This window comes from Pan paniscus, chromosome 10, assembly GCF_029289425.2.
Source record: "Pan paniscus chromosome 10, NHGRI_mPanPan1-v2.0_pri, whole genome shotgun sequence".
In the NCBI taxonomy this organism is placed as follows: Eukaryota; Metazoa; Chordata; class Mammalia; order Primates; family Hominidae; genus Pan; species Pan paniscus.
The window spans coordinates 43,193,050-43,212,742 of NC_073259.2; the positions used below are offsets into that span (position 1 = coordinate 43,193,050).

At 40.8% G+C, this 19,693-nt stretch overlaps 1 protein-coding gene across 9 annotated transcripts in view; it reads left to right on the forward strand.

The window, feature by feature from the left end:
- The window catches only part of SLC11A2 (solute carrier family 11 member 2), a 46,587-nt gene extending 32,500 nt beyond the window's left edge, over window positions 1-14,087 (forward strand). For 4 of the 9 annotated variants that reach the window (XM_055095647.2, XM_055095646.2, XM_055095648.2 and 1 more), the window contains exons 12-17: window positions 956-1,075; window positions 1,544-1,693; window positions 2,211-2,284; window positions 2,935-3,088; window positions 5,445-5,498; window positions 10,945-11,380. In XM_055095647.2, the coding sequence (XP_054951622.1) occupies window positions 956-1,075; window positions 1,544-1,693; window positions 2,211-2,284; window positions 2,935-3,088; window positions 5,445-5,498; window positions 10,945-11,046 (654 nt within the window). In that variant the 3' untranslated portion in view covers window positions 11,047-11,380. Of the gene's footprint in view, window positions 1-955; window positions 1,076-1,543; window positions 1,694-2,210; window positions 2,285-2,934; window positions 3,089-5,444; window positions 5,581-10,944; window positions 11,382-12,074 lie in introns of those variants that run through there. The other 5 variants (XM_003825872.5, XM_055095651.1, XM_008951247.4 and 2 more) reach the window with 3 other exon arrangements.
- Window positions 14,088-19,693: the final 5,606 nt, after the last annotated feature.

Here is a 19,693-nt window from a genome sequence, read left to right on the forward strand (position 1 = left end):
GTCTTTTGGGTAATGGGACTGCAGGCAAGCACCACCACGCTTGGCTAATTTTTTTTTCTTTTTGAGATGGAATTTTGTTCTTGTTGCCCAGGCTGGAGTGCAGTGGCGTGATCTTGGCTCACTGCAATCTCTGCCTTCCGGGTTCAAGTGCTTCTCCTGCCTCAGCCTCCCAAGTAGATAGGATTACAGGTGTGTACCACCACGCCTGGCTAATTTTGTATTTTTAGTAGAGATGGGGTCTCTCCATGTTGGTCAGGCTGGTCTCGAACTCCTGACCTCAGGTGATCCACCCCCCCCTCGGCCTCCCAAAGTGCTGGGATTACAGGTGTGAGCCACCATGCCTGGCCTTGTATTTTTTTTGTAGAGTCAGGGTATTTGCCATGTTGCCTACGCTTGTCTCAAACTCCTGGGCTCAAGGGATTCTCCAACCCTGGCCTCCCAAAGTGCTGGGATTACAAGCGTGAGCCACCCTACCCAGCCCCAAGAAAGTGTTCTTAGTAAAGTGTTTTTACTGGAGTCTCTCAGTTCTTTATGCTGGTTACATTGTGATCCTCCAACAGTAGAATATATAGTGTGTAGCATTTCACCAATTTATTTGATATTTCCCTGTACTTCTATTGCCATTTTCCAGAATAGTGTGTAAAGGAATATAATTTGGGGAAAATGGTGTAGACCTCTTTTTTTTTTTTTTTAAATATTTAAGATGGAGGTTTAGGAGCTTGGAGAAGAGAAAGGACTAGGCAGAGAAACGAAGGAGCATCCAGTAAAGTTTAGACTGAAAGCTTCTGGAATGAGGTCAGGACTTGAGCCTAGCTTCTGGCACAGTGCCCAGCACAGCACTTGGTGTTGGTGGTGCATAGCAAAGAAGGGAGAAATGCCACAGGGAACTGCTGTTTTGGATATTGTCTGAGCAGATTATTGCCACAATCATATCCTTCCTCTTGGCCTCTCACAGGGTGTTGTGCTGGGATGTTACTTTGGGCCTGCTGCACTCTACATTTGGGCAGTGGGGATCCTGGCTGCAGGACAGAGCTCCACCATGACAGGAACCTATTCTGGCCAGTTTGTCATGGAGGTACGTGCTGGTATAGGATAGAGGGAGATAACACAACCCTTTCGTTACTTCTTCTTCTTCTTTTTTTTTTTTTTTTTGAGATGGAGTCTCACTCGTCGCCCAAGTTGGAGTGTAATGGCACGATCTTGGCTCACTGCAACCTCCACCTCCCGGGTTCAAGTGATTCTCCTGACTCAGCCTCCCGAGTAGCTGGGATTACAGGCTCTGGCCACCATACTCGGCTAATTTTTTGTATTTTTAGTAGAGATGGGGTTTCACCATGTTGGCCAGGCAGGTCTTGAACTCCTGACCTCAAGTGATCTACCCGCCTTGGCCTCTGAAAGTGCTGGGATTACAGGCGTGAGCCACTGTGCCTGGCCCCTTTTGTCACTGCTTAATCCCATTCTTCTGAGGTCTCTCCTGAACCTCCCCAAAATTTTTTTTTGTTTCCTGTTGCAGACAGTCATCTGCTCCTATGTTTTCTTCCAGGGATTCCTGAACCTAAAGTGGTCACGCTTTGCCCGAGTGGTTCTGACTCGCTCTATTGCCATCATCCCCACTCTGCTTGTTGCTGTCTTCCAAGATGTAGAGCATCTAACAGGGATGAATGACTTTCTGAATGTTCTACAGAGCTTACAGGTGAGGAGGAAGCTGAGGAAACACATCCTAGTTATTCAGGTAGCATTATGTACTGCCCTTGGGTACCAAGCCTAGCTGAGTGCTGGGGGGATATTGAGAGGAAGACAGAGGCATGGTTGTGGTCTGCAGTAAATGTATATGAAATCCTTGGCATCTAAAAGGATTTTAGAAATGGTTGGTTTTTTAAACCTGTTGAATGGGAACTATGAACTTTACTTACATATGGGACACAAAATTGTAGTTCATTAATGCAAGCAAACATTAAATGAACATATAGGACACTGTGCTAGGTCCTGTGGAGGTTAAGAAGACAAGTCACATACAAAGGTTTGTATGCTAGGTTAATGACAGCTCTGCAGAATTCAGCATAATGCCCAAGCATGTTGGGATGATAGGAATAATTATTTCTCATGGAGTAGTTGAGGCAGCATTTATGTTTCCCTTTCATTAATTGTGCTGTTCTCTAGGGTGATACAAGGACCCATAGTAATCCCATCTGATCTTCTTTCTTTTCCAGCTTCCCTTTGCTCTCATACCCATCCTCACATTTACGAGCTTGCGGCCAGTAATGAGTGACTTTGCCAATGGACTGTGAGTGTACTCCTCTTCGTTCCCAAAAGGGATGCTGATATGGGGAAAGGGTATCTTCATGCAGTAGGCCAGTCAGACGTGAAACACAGAGGGAAGCGATATGCTTTGAGAGGTGATTGCTAGCTGCTTCCTCTTTGGCTTAGAGAATGGAAACTGTGAATATAGTAAAGGAAGAGAAAGCACGTCTTTCATATGAAGGGGAGAGAAAGTTCAGCTTTTACAGCATAACTCTTCAGCTTCAGCCACTGAAGTTTGAGGCACCTTAATTCTTTGTTAAATGATCTTAACAAAAAAGGCATAAGTTAGTACCTTTTATATATATCTTTAAAGGATATGAGGTATCTGAAGTGACTTGTTGCATTTCTGGGAACGTTAATAAAATGGCTCATTGCGTTTCTAGGCCTTGTTGCATCTCTAGGGACTTAACTATTAGGGATTATTTGTTGGTGTCTTTTCCCCCCTCTTTCTCCCTGTCTACCAGTATCTAACTTTGGGTGATTTAACTTAGACTTATGAAGAATCATTTTTTTTCAAATTAAGAACAATTTTTCCATTCATTTTGAACTGCCTCTAATTCCCATCCTGTTTCCTTTTCTGTCTGTGGCCAAGTTGGATTATTCCATCAGTGACTGTGCTGATTTCTTTTACAGAGGCTGGCGGATTGCAGGAGGAATCTTGGTCCTTATAATCTGTTCCATCAATATGTACTTTGTGGTGGTTTATGTCCGGGACCTAGGGCATGTGGCATTATATGTGGTGGCTGCTATGGTCAGCGTGGCTTATCTGGGCTTTGTGTTCTACTTGGTAAGTCTGGCCTGGAAGAGCAGGGGCATAGGTATCAGGGATGGTTGAGGTGGGGTTCACTGACATTCAGAAATGAACAGACCCAGGCTGGGCACAGTGGCTCATGCCTATACTCCCAGTACTTTGGGAGGCTGAGGCGGGAGGATTGCTTGAATCCAGGAGTTAGAGACCAATCTGGGCAACATAGTAAGACTCCGTCTCTACAAAAAAAGAGAAAGGAACAGACCCAAAAGAGCACATAACAATCTACCTCCAGGTGATCGAGACAATGTATATGGAATTGTCAAATCAGCTGTTTACAAAATAATATTTCTAACCATAAAATTCACTTTGGTTACTAAGATTTGTCATTTTTCAATTTCTGTCACTTCTGTAGTTTCCATTCTTAGTAATTCCTAACAAGAGAGTATAGTATGTTTGAGGAACTAAAAGAAGGGTAGCAGTACAGAGAGTGGAGAACGGTACAAAACAGAGGTGGAGAATAGGGCATGCAGTGTGATTTAGAGATTCGGGGTGGGACACGTGCGGCACACAGCCCCGCTCAGCTCCATCACTTACTAGCTGTCCAAGGAAATAAGTAAATAGTGATAGTCTCCCCTTGACTCTCATTCTAGAGTCATTTTTTAAAAATCATGGTTATAAAACTATAGCTACATGAAAAAGGTATGTAAAATTTATATTTCAATTATAAAAAATTTTTTAAGAAGTCTAGAATTATATAAAAATGGCAATATAGTTGTTGTAGGAAGCTAGGATTATAGATATATTCTTCTCTATTTTCCAAATCTTCTTTAGCATTGCTTATATTAATGAAAAACAGCCAAAATAACAACAGATCCATTTCCATGTTCTATACAGGTTTCTTTGAAAAGACACAGGGGTTAGGGATAAGGAATAGTAGAATTTATACCATTTTTGCTGCAGCGAATGGCTAAAGATGGAGTCTGGAAACCTGCTGTTAATCTCTAGAACACTTCCCCACACCAGTGTGCCACACATTAGATACTTTATTAAGAAAATCACTTCAGTAAATGTTGAAAAATTATTTCCTAGATCTCTTTCTTTTTTTCTTCCCAATAAACTTTGCGCACACAAAGACTGTACTGACCCTATGATCTAGGAACTTAACTTCAAGGAAAACCAAGTAACTGAATGTGTCCTTGACAGGAATTGTTTTTAAAAATTCACTATAGAAGTTAGGGGGATCCTTTCAGAATGCAAATTGGATATGAAGGTGCCAGTTTGTCCTCAGTCAGCCTAAGGCTAATGAGCTTGTTGAAGACCCATTTTTATTATTATTTTTGAGACAGTTTTTCTCTATCGCCCAAGCTAGGGTATAGTGGCATGATCTTAGCTCACTGCAACCTCTGCCTCCTGGGTTCAAGTGATTCTCCTGCCTTAGCCTCCTGAGTAGTTGGGACTACAGCCACGTGCTAACCATGCCTGGCTAATTTTTGTATTTTTAGTAGAGATGGGGTTTTGCCATGTTGGCCAGGCTGGTCTCAAACTCTTGACCTCAGGTGATCCACCTGCCTCAGCCTCCTAAAGTGTTGGGATTACAGGCATGAGCCACCGTGTCTGGCCTGAAGACCCATTTTGAGAGGAGAGGGCTGATTCTAGAGTGGGTTACTGTTGTTTAACTTCAAAACAGGAACTTCATAGAGCAGCTTAGGAGACTACACCAATTTTATTAGTCTGTTAGTCATTCTTATCATGGGGAGGACTGAGGAAAAGTGGACTTCCGAGAACTTACAGTTGGGTAAAAGAAACAAACAACAGGCTGGACGAGGTGGCTCACGCTTGTAATTTCAGTGCTTTGGGAGGCCGAGCCAGGAGGATTGCTTGAGGTTAGGAGTTTCAGACCAGCTTGAGAAATATAGCAAGACACCTTGTCTCTACAAAAAAAAATAAATTAGCTGGGCATGGTGGTGTGCGTCTGTAATCCTGGCAACTCAGGAGGCTGAGGAGGGAGGATTGCTTGAGCCCAGGAATTCGAGGCTTCAGTGAGCTATGATTGCACCACTATACTCCAGCCTGAGCAATAGAGGGAGACCTTGTCTCTAAAATGTAAAATAATAATAAAGATTTTTTAAAAAAGGAAAACCACAGACACAAAGCAGTAAGAACAGAGAAATTCAATATTAAAAATAGTATGGACAAACTTTGTTGAGGAAGGCAGCTGATTTTTTGAAGGGGGAGTGAGGTTGAGAGAATGACTTGTGCAACCCTTGGTGGTAGAAGATGGGCACAGCTGGATGTTCAAGGAAGGGAGCAGGTTTGCATTTGAGAAGTGCTGTGTGAGCAGTCATGGCTCTTCAAAGAGCCTGGTGAGTGATGACCATGTTTTGTCTTTCAGGGTTGGCAATGTTTGATTGCACTGGGCATGTCCTTCCTGGACTGTGGGCATACGGTAAGCATCTCTAAAGGCCTGCTGACAGAAGAAGCCACCCGTGGCTACGTTAAATAACACTGGATTAGTCTGTCTTCTGCAGGTAGCCATCAGAGCCAGTGTGTTTCTATGGTTTACTGTGTGAACATAGCCAAAAGTATGTGCCGTTGCACAGACTGTGTTTATGACTCAACCGTTGGTTGGAAAAGACTTTGTTTCATGTGTATTTGAAAGATGGAATTATTTTTTCCTTCCTGACCTAACCTTAGAACTGGATTAGGGTGGGATCTTTGAAAAGCTGACATTTGCTGCTATCATTCCAACACTAAATTCTTAAGTAGTTGCCCAAGGGCCAGCTCAGTTTATCCTTTGGAGAGACAAGGATATGCATGATTCTTAACCAGGCTATATGTTAAAAAAAAATTGGAAAATGCAATACATTTTTTATTATACAAACTACAGAATGAGTATGCAAGTTTTATTTATCAAAATGTAATGGATTTTTAAAGGCTGAGAAATTTTCCTTATACCTACCTTTTCAGTTATTTTAATTATACCAAATTATCAACTAGAATAGCTTCATCCATATGAAATATAAAATGAAGAGACACCTAGCTCTATCAGGCTTAGGATTCTTTGAACTTATTTCCACTTTAATTTCTCAGTGGAAGTTAAGAGGGGTGAGAAAACAAAGAAGGGGAAAAACTGACAACTAACGAAACCAGCACCACATCGCTAGGTGGTGCTTACTAATTACCTTCTCAGGATTTTCCTCAGATTGAAAAGCTTATGAGGATTTCTTGGGAGTCTTAATAACCTGCCTGTTAGTACAGAGCTTTCCTGATGATATTTACTCTTGAGCATATGTGGTTGTAAAACCTTAACTTTCTTTCTCCAGGAGGGTGGTGATAGAAAAAGATGGTAGTATTTATGAACTGATGTTCTCGTGAAATGTTGAGGGTGGGGAGAAAAGACTTTAAGGGAGGAGAGCCATCTATTTTGTTCCTAAAGCCACCTCTCAGCAGAATCATCATGTTTTTCTGATGCACCGCTCTGCTTCATGCCCAAGATGACTTGCGAGGCAATCTCAGGAGCTGTGGACTTAACCATTGCAAAGCACACTGTCTTTCTCAGCGTTCTCTGCAAGTCAGTAGGTGTTAGTATGGTTGCAAAGTTCACTGTCTCGGCAAGGTTGAACTGGGCTACCTCTCTACAGCTGTTTCCTCAGAGGGAAAAATCTTGAGACCAGATGGTGGAGCTCTGGAGTCAGAGGAAATGGGTGTCTTCAGCACAAAGCTGCTGCTTTTACTTCAGCCACTTCTGACATTTTTACATACCGAGCCTGAGATTGTGTGATTATCTCAAATCAAATCACTTTGATGGAGATAAATAATCAAAACTGTTTTATAGCCATTGATTTGGTGAGAACAGTAATGGAAAATGGTGTTGAAGGACTTCTCATTTTTGGAGCTTTCCTTCCAGAGTCCTGGTTGATTGGTGTTCGCTGTTCATCTGAGCCCCCAAAAGCATTATTACTGATACTTGCACACAGTCAAAAGCGCAGACTGGATGGATGGTCTTTTATAAGGCATTTAAGGGTACATTACTGTGTTTCACTGACCATACATTTTTCTTAGCCCCTCAAGTAATATAGCACAGAGTCATGAATGACAATTCCCCTAACCATTCCTCTTCATATCTGCCTCTTCCCCTTACCATCGTAATTCTCCAAACTGGTCATAAAGGCACTCTGTGAAGATATTGGGGACTGACATCTTAAGCTCTCACCTGGCTGCAGTAGGAAAGGCCAAACTGACGACAAAAAAAAAAATTCTTTATAAAGATGATATGGTAACATGTATCTTTGCCCTGGGTCTGGGTGGGTCCAGTCAGTCTCAGATTTACAAGCATTTAGGAGCCTAGGTAAAAGCTGCTAGTATTCTTTTAAAAGTTATATTTATGACTTGCAATGATAGAAAACTCCTTCCAATTAAATGGCATTTTATAATATTATGTGTGTACTTCACAGTGTTAAAAATACCCTCATACGTTATTGCATTTGATCCTCACAGAAAGTGCATTTTAACCAGTACTCTGGGTGCAATAAATAATACGTAGAAATTTAAGTCCTCCAATTCCAGCATATCCAGTGAGTTTTGACAGTGTGTTTATGTGGAATGTTTAAGGATATACAATTGTACTTTATATAAATTGGTTCTTGTTCTTCTTAAATGTGACATGAAATAATTGTGCTGCTACATTATACTGGAAATTAACAGGGGAAAAGGGAAGAGCTCTTGGCTCCCTTGAGGTTCTGCTAGTGGTGTTAGGAGTGGTTACAACTGAGCTTCTAGTAACCATTTAACCATATGTAAACTTGGTTTCTAATTAAAAAAAATTTCTTTTTCCAATTTGGTTTCCTGGGTATTTTTTTAACCTTGAAATAATTTATTAATAGGGTTACAACAACTTTGATACAAAAATACTGAAACAGCAACTACCACCCGGAATGGCACACTAAGTCCACACTGTTAGGATTTTCTCCTTAGAAAGGATAGAGAAATAAATGGATTTAGTCCTCAGAAAGCTTGGATTAATTGCAGATACCAGGACATTAATTTCCATTTACCCACTTAGTCAAATAGTTTTACCGTAGCTAAAGGTCACATCATTACCATGTTTAAACTTGGGAAAAAATTTTTATTCTGCTTTTCTCTAAGCTGACTATTTTCTACCTGTAGTTTATTTCACTGTTTCACTTTTACATTCTATATGTGCTGCCAATGAAAAATTAGTATTTGAAGAGAAACCAAACTCATTTAGCTTAAAGACCAAGGAGCATTTTGGCAGACCTGATATAAATGGAAATATTGACACCATTTATTAAAAACAAAGGCAGAGCTCAGGCACAGTGAACTTTACTAGGCACATGACAGGAAAACTTGAGTCAGCACTTGATTTGTCCCAGGAGTGTCACCAGAACTTCATTTTCCCTTTCTCTGTTGCAAGCCTTCCCTGTAAGTAACACAGTGGAATTCATCTAGGAAGAATTTTGTTCTCCACGTTGTCCTTCCTCATTTAGTGCTCTCTCTTTACTTTGGATTTAATTTCAGAACTAAAATAGGATTCAAAACAATGTGAGGATCCTGTTTTGAAACATTTCCTTTAGCTCTGCCCTCTGGAATACCTTCTGCTCCTTCATTGGTAGGACCAATGAATCTAAATCTGTCAGCTTCTCTCAGTCCCTTAGCTTATGAATTTAAAAATGGCTAACTCAGTACTGTGTTCTAAGGCCTGGCCTGAACAGTTGTATTATCTCATTTAATCCTTGTAACAACAAGAGGATCAGCCTCTATGTAGATGAGTCAACTGGAAGGCCAAAAGTAACTTGCCCACATTTACATTACTAATGAAATGTGCAGTTGGCATTTGAACTCGCATAGCTTAACTCCAGAACCCATGTTTTCATTCCCAAACTATCCTGTGTAATATATAGTATACCCTTCATGTTGGGTTGTCACCAAGCTTTGTTGTTTAGCAGCACAAGGAACATAACACATTGAAGCATTTGTTTCATACTCTGATTAGTGCTAGAATATGCATTAGGCAGAAGTTGCCAACTGGTAGATTTTGGTCCCTGTGCAGAATTTTTAAAAGTAAGTTTGAATGCTTTTGGCAAGTGTAGAGAATGGACAGGGCCCTCTATGGTCCTATCCCAGCAATAGCCAAGAGTTACTAGTTAATAAGTTCACTCATTTGCATTAGCTCTCTGCCCCTGGAAGTATTTTAGCCTATTTCCAGGCCATTTAGTCTCATTTCTCAATGTCTCAGAACAATATAACAAACATCTCCAATGAAGGTAGTCTATCAACTAAGTCATCTAAGTGACACTCTGTGGGCATCACAGGACCAATACTGCAACCCTTGCTTACTACGTATTGAAGAAGTCTACCACCATTGCTCACTTGGGAAAGGCTTCAATGAATTGTCAATATATTTAATTGCTGTTATTTACTTAAGCCTAAATTAAGCAAGCTGATGTCTGAAGAGCTGTTTCCATGTCCTAAAGCCAGTGTAATACAGTGTTTTCCTAGCCCACTAGTTGGAAATAGTTTTATCCTGGGCATCATTTGGTCTAATCTGTCTTCACACAGTCATCACCGCAAGCCTGTGAGGTTATACACGGCAGTTTGTAATGTGTTAAATATCTGTGTCGAAGACTCACATGAGATAGTATATTGGTGTACTTGGCATTTTCTTTTTTTTTTTTTTTCTGAGATGGAGTCGAGCTTTGTCACCCAGGCTGGAGTGCAGTGCTATGATCTCGGCTCACTGCCATCTCTGCCTCCCAGGTTCAAGCAATTCTCCTGCCTTAGCCTCCCGAGTAGCTGGGATTACAGGTGCCCACCACCATGCCTGGATAATTTTTTTTTTTTAAGATGGAGTCTCACTCTGTTGCCCAGGCTGGAGTGCAGTGGCGCGATCTCAGCTCACTGCAACCTTCCCTTCCCAGGTTCAAGCAATTCTCCTGCCTCTGCCTCCCAAGTAACTGGGACTACAGGCACACACCACTAAGGCCAGCTAATTTTTGTATTTTTAGAGATGGGGATTCACCATGTTGGCCAGGCTGGTCTCAAACCCCTGACCTCATGATCCACCCACCTCAGCCTCCCTAAGTACTGGGATTACAAACGTGAGCCACTGCACCTGGCTAATTTTTGTATTTTCAGTAAAGCCAGGGTTTTACCATGTTGGTCAGGCTGCTCTCGAACTCCTGACCTCAAGTGATCTGCCTGCCTCGGCCTCTCAAAGTGCTGGGATTACAGGTGTGAGCCACTGTGCCTGGCTGTACTTGGCATTTTCAAATGTAGCATTTATTCACATTTTACAAATGAGTAGAATAAGGCTCCAAAAGTATATGTGACATGCTGAAGACCATAGAAAGTGGCAGAGTTAAGGGCTTGAACCCAACTCCAGTGCCTTTATATTACACTAAAATAGGGATAGTTGCTACCAATAAATTTATAGTCTGCATTCTGCATTAACTTAGAGGCTGTTGGTGCCAAAGGATAACAATAAAAGCTCTGCGTAATAATAATAGGGCTAAAATGAGACTCAAACTTGTCTCAAGGTGTATTCGAGAAGAGAAAAAGTAAAAAGAAATAACTTCATAGCCAGCCTAGAAAACATGGCAAAACCCTGTCTACAAAAAAATTAGCTGAGTGTGGTGGCACACGCCTATAGTCCTAGCTACTTGGGAGGCTGAGATGGGAGGATGGCTGAAGCCCAGGAGGTAGAGGTGGCAGTGAGCCAAGATTGTGTCATTGGCACTCCAGCGTGAGTGACATAGTGAGGCCTTGTCTCTACAAAAAAAATAACAACTTCACAGGTCCCAACACAAACCATCTAGACTCAGTTCTTTAGGAGTGGAGTCTGGAATTGTGGGTTTTTTTTTTTTTTTTGACAGAGTCTCGCTGTGTTGCCCAGGCTGGAGTGCAGTGGCATGGTCTCAGCTCACTGCAGCCTCTGCCTCCTGGATTCAAGTGTTTCTCCTGCCTCAGCCTCGTGAGTAGCTGGGATTACAGGCATGCGCCACCATGCCCTGCTAATTTTTGTATTTTTAGTCGAGGGGTTTAGCCATGTTGGTCAGGCTGGTCTTGAACTTCTGACCTGAGGTGATCCATGTGCCTCGGCCTCCCACAGTGCTGGGATTACAGGCATGAGACACCGTGCCCAGTCGGGATTGTTTGTTGTTTGTTTGCTGTTTTGTTTTTTGAGACGGAGTCTGGCTCTGTCGCCAGGCTGGAGTGCAGTGGTGCAATTTCGGCTCACTGCAATCTCTGCCTCCTGGGTTCAAGTGATTCTCCTGCCTCAGCCTCCCGATTAGCTGGGATTACAGGTGTGCGCCACCACACCCAGCTAATTTTTTTTGTATTTTTAGTAGAGACGGAGTTTCATCATGTTGGCCAGGATGGTCTCGATCTCCTGACCTCATGATCCGCCCACCTTGGCCTCCCAAAGTGCTGGGTTTACAGGCGTGAGCCACCGCACCCAGCTGGGAATTGTGTTTTAAAAGCAGCTTCGGTGATTCTGATTCAGCCTGACAAACATTTGGGACCCACAGGTCATCTTTCTCCCTCTTGGTACATGCCATTTCATGTTTTTGTTTTTTAAATGAAAGGCTTTTCTCTGCTCCAGTGCCAAAGGATAATAGGGCTCAGGATTGAAACCGTTGGGAATTTGATTTCTAATTCACACAGTAGTAAAATACAAAAGCATTCTGCTTGTTTGTTCTTATCCTGATTTGAAGCGCCCATCCTGAGGCAGAGTGTGTCACAAGAATAGTCAGAGTGCTAATTTTGCTGAGGACATTTGGTACCATCTCAGTCCTTAACTATTTCAGCTCCTACCTGTTATTTTGCATATCAGAAGCCATTCATGTATGTATCTGTAAGCCATTTCTTTTCTGAAATAAAAATCAATATAGCAGTACAGAAAAAAAGGCCTAAATTGATGTGCTAATTATAGGTACTTAAAAGCTGATTTCAATAAATACGTGAAAATCAGTCTAACCCTCTTCCATCTTTTTTTCCTTAGTGCCATCTGGGATTGACAGCTCAGCCTGAACTCTATCTTCTGAACACCATGGACGCTGACTCACTTGTGTCTAGATGACTGACAGCCTGAGAGACTCTATAAGAACATGTTTTTCTAAGCCCTTTTTGTGCCAGGTGTCCTGTTAACATCTCTGTTAGTTCAGAGGTGAGTTTTGTTCAGACGTTTTGAACAAAAGGCAAAGATTTCCTCATGGGAAGGGTGTTCAAAACTGACAGCTATAAATGTAGGTCAGAGACCCACCCACCTCATAACAGTCATACACTCCCAGAGTTAAACGATTGGCCTCTGATGGCCACACACCCCTATGGGCTTGTGTCTTGGACTCTGGGATTTAAAAGATATATATGTATATATATTTATGTAAACCTGAGCATCTCAGTTTGGGTAGAGTTTTAAGGTTATATGAAACTGATAGAACTTTTGTATTTTTTTTTAAAATATTGTTTTGATATATCAGATATTTGTTTTGTCTGGATCACAAGTGAGAAAGAAAAGAGAATAATGCTCTTTTTCACAATGAACTGGTCAAATTGACTATCTTGTAAAGTGATACTTTACTATGTCAGTGAAATTTCAGTTTGATTTTAGTCAACCAGATTATATCCTTTGTATCTACTGATATTAACACATCATTTCTTAAAAAAAACATTTCTTCTGTTTGGCAATCATAATTAACTCTGGTTATCAGCCTATTTTGTAATTATTGTCTTTGTCGTCACTTTTCTTGAATTGTTTTCTAGTCATTAAACAGATATGAAGGCATTGCCAAAGAGCTTTAATACCCAGTAACAAGATCCAGAAACCACACTTTAACCAGTGATCAGTTTTCCGTGCTGCATTGTAACTCAGCTCATTCTGGCATTCAAGTTTTAGGCAAAAAAAGAGGAAACTTCTAACATTTAGCTTGTAAGTCCTGACATAAGATAGTGAAGATATTTATCTTCTTTCTAATATTTGTATAGTCCGCCAATGTATTTTCTTCCCACTATTCCCATTAACATACCAAACACTGTTTCTAGGTCCAAAGTCTATTTCTAGGAGTGGCCAATATTTGTATTGTTGAATCTCCTAGGGAATGCTAAATGTTTCACTTTAAAATACCTATTTATACCAAGTAGCATGAGATTAGTACTAGAGTGAGATTTGGAAGATTAGTCCACATAACACAAACTGCTTGCCTACATGTATAGATTTTTTTTTTCACCCACCTTCCTAACCAGGAATTTGTTTCCTTAAATTTTTTTTTGTTGTTGTTGTTGTTGTTTGTTGTTATTTTTTTGAGAAGAGTCTTGCCCTGTCGCCAAGGCGGGAATGCATTGACGTGATCTCAGTTCACTGTAACCTCTGCCTCCCGGGTTTAATCGATTCTCCTCCTTCAGCCTCCTGAATAGCTGGGATTACAGGCACCACATTTTTAGTGGAGATGGGGTTTCACCATGTTGGCCAGGCTGGTCTCAAACTCTTGACCTCAAGTGATCTACCTGCCTCAGCCTCCCAAAGTGCTGGGATTACAGGTGTGAGCCACTGCACCCAGCATTTTTTTGTTGTTAAGACAGGGTCTTGCTCTGTTGCCCAGGCTGGAGTGCAGTGGTGTGATCTCAGCTCACTGCAACTTCTGCCACCTGGGCTTAAGCCATCCTCCCACTTCAGCATCCCAAATAGCTGGGACTGCAGGCATACACCACCACACCCAGCTAATTTTTGTATTTTTTGTAGAGACGGGAATTTCACCATGTTGCCCAGGCTGGTCTTGAACTCATGAGCTCAAGTAATCTGCTGGCCTTGGCCTCCCAAAGTGCTGAGATTATAGGCGTGAGCCACTGCATCCAGCTCACTCCTCATTTCTTTCTAGCCCCAAAGGTGTTGAGTCAGCAAATCCTGCAGCCTTTGTGTGACTTTGAGCATCACTTTCCCCTTTCAGCATTAAATATATGACCTCTCTGCCTTATTTTAGAACTTACTACATTTCAATAAAACTTTTTTAAAAATCCAGACATTGCCTATGTTCGTTTATAATCAGCCCTTAAAGAGGCAGGGATTTTTCTAAAATGACACTTTAAAATTTCCTCATTTCTACTTCAGGGCCTCTTGAAACTTCAGATAATGAGAGCAGCCAACCCTGCAACTCAGGCTATAGAGTCCTTCTGATCTTAAAACTGAGACTGAATTCACATCAGTTCTACGCTTTTACTTGAAAAAGAGACTCTTAAGTGTTTTTGGTTTCTTTATACAGGACAACAACTCTAGATGAAACCAGTGTGTTGGATTTTCCCCGCCTCCCTGGGTGGTTTTATTTCTCAGTTGTTTCATTACCAGAGAGTGTTGGGGAAAGGAAGGTAAAAAATAAAAACATCCTGTTGTGAAACTCATAGAAAGGTGAGGTGGTTGGTTAAGTACTTATGGAATTTCTATAGCTCTTTTCCAGTCCTGAACTATGTGTTACTAGGAACAGAGAATACAGGTTTACAAGTGTACCCTTCAGGTCACAGAACTCCTGTAATCAGAAAATGTCATAATAAAGCAAACTGAATCATGTCAAAGCCAGTAGAGGAGGTTGATAACTAAGAGTGAGTCTTGGGTAAGCTTTTTTCTAAGTTAAGAATATTTAATCACTCTCCAATTTGTGGTATATAAATCTGGATTACTATAAGTGTACTTATGCATGTATTAATATATTCAATCTTAAGAATAACCTGAGTGCATTCACTTCATTCCTGGGGTTCAACACTATAGAGTCAATCTGTAAAAGGATGCTCTGACAATGTATACACAGAATGTCAGAAAAAGTGCAATTACCTAATTGTTACTGAGCAGTCACTGCTACATAACTGTGTGCCAGCCTAATATAAAAGGCAGGTGAGTGTATCCAGGTATATGAAGTAGTTTCATTAGTAACAGAGGCAGGGGTTTTAGTAGCTAATATAAACAGCCTTCTCAATTTCAGACATTACAACATGAGGCCACTAAAACTTTGCCCAGGAAGTCTTTTGCAAATTCAAGTATTGTTATGTTATCTGTTTATAGGGTCTTCATGCAATGACCCTCCCACTTTACCCAAGCTGAAGTGGGTAAATTCACATCCTGCATACTTCCTAACTTTTCTTCAAATGTGATTTTACATTTTTATTTTTTTTATTATTATACTTTAAGTTCTAGGGTACATGTGCACAACGTGCAGGTTTGTTACATATGTATACATGTGCCATGTTGGTGTGCTGCACCCATTAACTCGTCATTTACATTAGGTATATCTCCTAATGCTATCCCTCCCCCCTCCCCCCACCCCGAAACAGGCCCCAGTGTGTGATGTTCCCCTTCCTGTGTCCAAGTGTTCTCATTGTTCAATTCCCACCTATGAGTGAGAACATGCGACGTTTGGTTTTTTGTCCTTGCGATAGTTTGCTGAGAATGATGGTTTCCAGCTTCATCCATGTCCCTAGAAAGGACATGAACTCATCATTGTTTATGGCTGCATAGTATTCCATGGTGTGTGTGTGCCACATTTTCTTAATCCAGTCTATCATTGTTGGACATTTGGGTTGGTTCCAGGTCTTTGCTATTGTGAATAGTGCCGCAATAAACATACGTGTGCATGTGTCTTTATAGCAGCATGATTTATAATCCTTTGAGTATATACCCAGTAATGGGATGGCTGGGTCAAATGGTATTTCTAGTTCTAGATCCCTGAGGAATCGCCGCACTGTCTTCCACAATGGTTGAACCAGTTTACAGTCCCACCAACAGTGTAAAAGTTCCTATTTCTCTGCATCCTCTCCAGCACCTGTTGTTTCCTGACTTTTTAATGATTGCCATTCTAACTGGTGTGAGATGGTATCTCATTGTGGTTTTGATTTGCATTTCTCTGATGACCAGTGATGATGAGCATTTTTTCATGTGTCTGTTGGCTGCATAAATGTCTTCTTTTGAGAAGTGTCTGTTCATATCCTTCACCCACTTGTTGATGGGGTTGTTTTTTTCTTGTGAAATTGTTTGAGTTCTTTGTAGATTCTGGATATTAGCCCTTTGTCAGATGAGTAGATTGCAGAAATTTTCTCCCATTCTGTAGCTTGCCTGTTCACTCTGATGGTAGTTTGTTTTGCTGTGCAGAAGCTCTTTAGTTTAATTAGATCCCATTTGTCAATTTTGGCTTTTGTTGCCATTGCTTTTGGTGGTTTAGACATGAAGTTCTTGCCCATGCCTATGTCCTGAATGGTAATGCCTAGGTTTTCTTCCAGGGTTTTTATGGTTTTAGGTCTAACATTTAAGTCTTTAATCCATCTTGAATTAATTTTTGTATAAGGTGTAAGGAAGGGATCCAGTTTCAGCTTTCTACATATGGCTAGCCAGTTTTCCCAGCACCATTTGTTAAATAGGGAATCCTTTCCCCATTTCTCGTTTTTGTCAGGTTTGTCAAAGATCAGATGGTGGTAGATGTGTGGTATTATTTCTGAGGGCTCTGTTCTGTTCCATTGGTCTATATCTCTGTTTTGGCACCAGTACCATGCTGTTTTGGTTACTGTAGCCTGGTAGTATAGTTTGAAGTCAGGTAGTGTGATGCCTCCAGCTTTGTTCTTTTGGCTTAGGATTGACTTGGCAATGCAGGCTCTTTTTTGGTTCCATATGAACTTTAAAGTAGTTTTTCCCAATTCTGTAAAGAAAGTCACTGGTAGCTTGATGGGGATGGCATTGAATCTATAAATTACCTTGGGCAGTATGGCCATTTTCATGATATTGATTCTTCCTACCCATGAGCATGGAATGTTCTTCCATTTGTTTGTATCCTCTTTTATTTCATTGAGCAGTGGTTTGTAGTTCTCCTTGAAGAGGTCCTTCACTTCCCTTGTAAGTTGGATTCCTAGGTATTTTATTCTCTTTGAAGCAATTGTGAATGGGATTTCACTCATGATTTGGCTCTCTGTTTGTCTGTTATTGGTGTATAAGAATGCTTGTGATTTTTGCACATTGATTTTTGTATCCTAAGACTTTGCCGAAGTTGCTTATCACCTTGAGATTTTGGGCTGAGACGATGGGGTTTTCTAGATATACAATCATGTTATCTGCAAACAGGGACAATTTGACTTCCTCTTTTCCTAACTGAATACCCTTTATTTCTTTCTCCTGCCTAATTGCCCTGGCCAGAACTTCCAACACTGTGTTGAATAGGAGTGGTGAGAGAGGGAGGGCCTCCCTGTCTTGTGCCAGTTTTCAAAGGGAATGCTTCCAGTTTTTGCCCATTCCGTATGATATTGGCTGTGGGTTTGTCATAAATAGCTCTTATTGTTTTGAGATACGTCCCATCAATACCTAATTTATTGAGAGTTTTTAGCATGAAGGGCTGTTGAATTTTGTCAAAGGCCCTTTCTGCATCTATTGAAATGATCATTTAGTTTTTGTCATTGGTTCTGTTTATATGCTGGATTACATTTATTGATTTGTGTATGTTGAACCAGCCTTGCATCCCAGGGATGAAGCCCACTTGATCATGGTGGATAAGCTTTTTGATGTGCTGCTGGATTCAGTTTGCCAGTATTTCATTGAGGATTTTTGCATCAATGTTCATCAGGGATATTGATCTAAAATTCTCTTTTTTTGTTGTGTCTCCTAGGCTTTGGTATCAGGATGATGTTGGCCCCATAAAATGAGTTAGGGAGGATTCCCTCTTTTTCTATTGATGGGAATAGTTTCAGAAGGAATGGTACCAGCTCCTCCTTGTACCTCTGGTAGAATTTGGCTGTGAATCCGTCTGGTCCTGGACTTTTTTTGGTTGGTAAGCTATTAATTATTGCCTCAATTTCAGAGCCTGTTATTGGTCTATTCAGAGATTCAACTTCTTCCTGGTTTAGTCTTGGGAGAGTGTATATGTCAAGGAATTTATCCATTTCTTCTAGATTTTCTAGTTTATTTGCGTAGGGGTGTTTATAGTATTCTCTGATGGTAGTTTGTATTTCTGTGGGATCTGTGGTGATATCCCCTTTATCATTTTTTATTGTGTGTATTTGATTCTTCTCTCTTTTCTTCTTTCTTAGTCTTGCTAGCGGTCTATCAATTTTGTTGATCTTTTCAAAAAACCAGCTCCTGGATTCATTGATTTTTTTGAAGGGTTTTTTCTGTCTCTATCTTCTTCAGTTCTGCTCTGATCTTAGTTATTTCTTGCCTTCTGCTAGCTTTTGAATGTATTTGCTCTTACTTCTCTAGTTCTTTTAATTGTGATGTTAGGGTGTCAATTTTAGATCTTTCCTGCTTTCTCTTGTGGGCATTTAGTGCTATAAACTTCCCTCTACACACTGCTTTAAATGTGTCCCAGAGATTCTGGTATATTGTGCCTTTGTTCTCATTGGTTTCAAAGAACATCTTTATTTCTGCCTTCATTTCATTATGTACCCAGTAGTCATTCAGGAGCAGGTTGTTCAGTTTCCATGTAGTTGAGTGGTTTTGAGTGAGTTTCTTAATCCTGAGTTCTAGTTTGATTGCACTGTGGTCTGAGAGACAGTTTGTTATAATTTCTGTTCTTTTACATTTGCTGAGGAGTGCTTTACTTCCAACTATGTGGCCAATTTTGGAGTAAGTGCAGTGTGGTGCTGAGAAGAATGTATATTCTATTGATTTGGGGTGGAGAGTTCTGTAGATGTCTATTAGGTCCACTTGGTGCAGAGCTGAGTTCAATTCCTGGATATCCTTGTTAACCTTCTGTCTCATTGATCTGTCTAATGTTGACAGTGGGGTGTTAAAGTCTCCCATTATTATTGTGTGGGAGTCTAAGTCTCTTTGTAGGTCTCTAAGGACCTGCTTTATGAATCTGGGTGCTCCTGTATTGGGTGCATATATATTTAAGATAGTTAGCTCTTCTTGTTGAATTGATCCCTTTACCATTATGTAATGGCTTTCTTTGTCTCTTTTGATCTTTGTTGGTTTAAAGTCTGTTTTATCAGAGACTAGGATTGCAACCCCTGCCTCTTTTTGTTTTCCATTTGCTTGGTAGATCTTCCTCCATCCCTTTATTTTGAGCCTATGTGTGTCTCTGCACATGAGATGGGTTTCCTGAATATAGCACACTGACGGGTCTTGACTCTTCATCCAGTTTGCCAGTCTGTGTCTTTTAATTGGAGCATTCAGCCCATTTACATTTAAGGTTAATATTGTTATGTGTGAATTTGATCCTGTCATTATGATGTTAGCTGGTTATTTTGCTCGTTAGTTGATGCAGTTTCTTCCTAGCATCGATGGTTTTTACAATTTGGCATGTTTTTGCAGTGGCTGGTACCAGTTGTTCCTTTCTATGTTTAGTGCTTCCTTCAGGAGTTCTTGTAGGGCAGGCCTGGTGGTGACAGAATCTCTCAGCATTTGCTTGTCTGTAAAGTATTTTATTTCTCCTTCACTTATGAAGCTTAGTTTGGCTGGATATGAAATTCTGGGTTGAACATTCTTTTCTTTAAGAATGCTGAATATTGGCCCCCACTCTCTTCTGGCTTGTAGAGTTTCTGCCAAGAGATCAGCTGTTAGTCTGATGGGCTTTCCTTTGTGGGTAACCCGACCTTTCTCTCTGGCTGCCCTTAACATTTTTTCCTTCATTTCAACTTCGGTGAATCTGACAATTATGT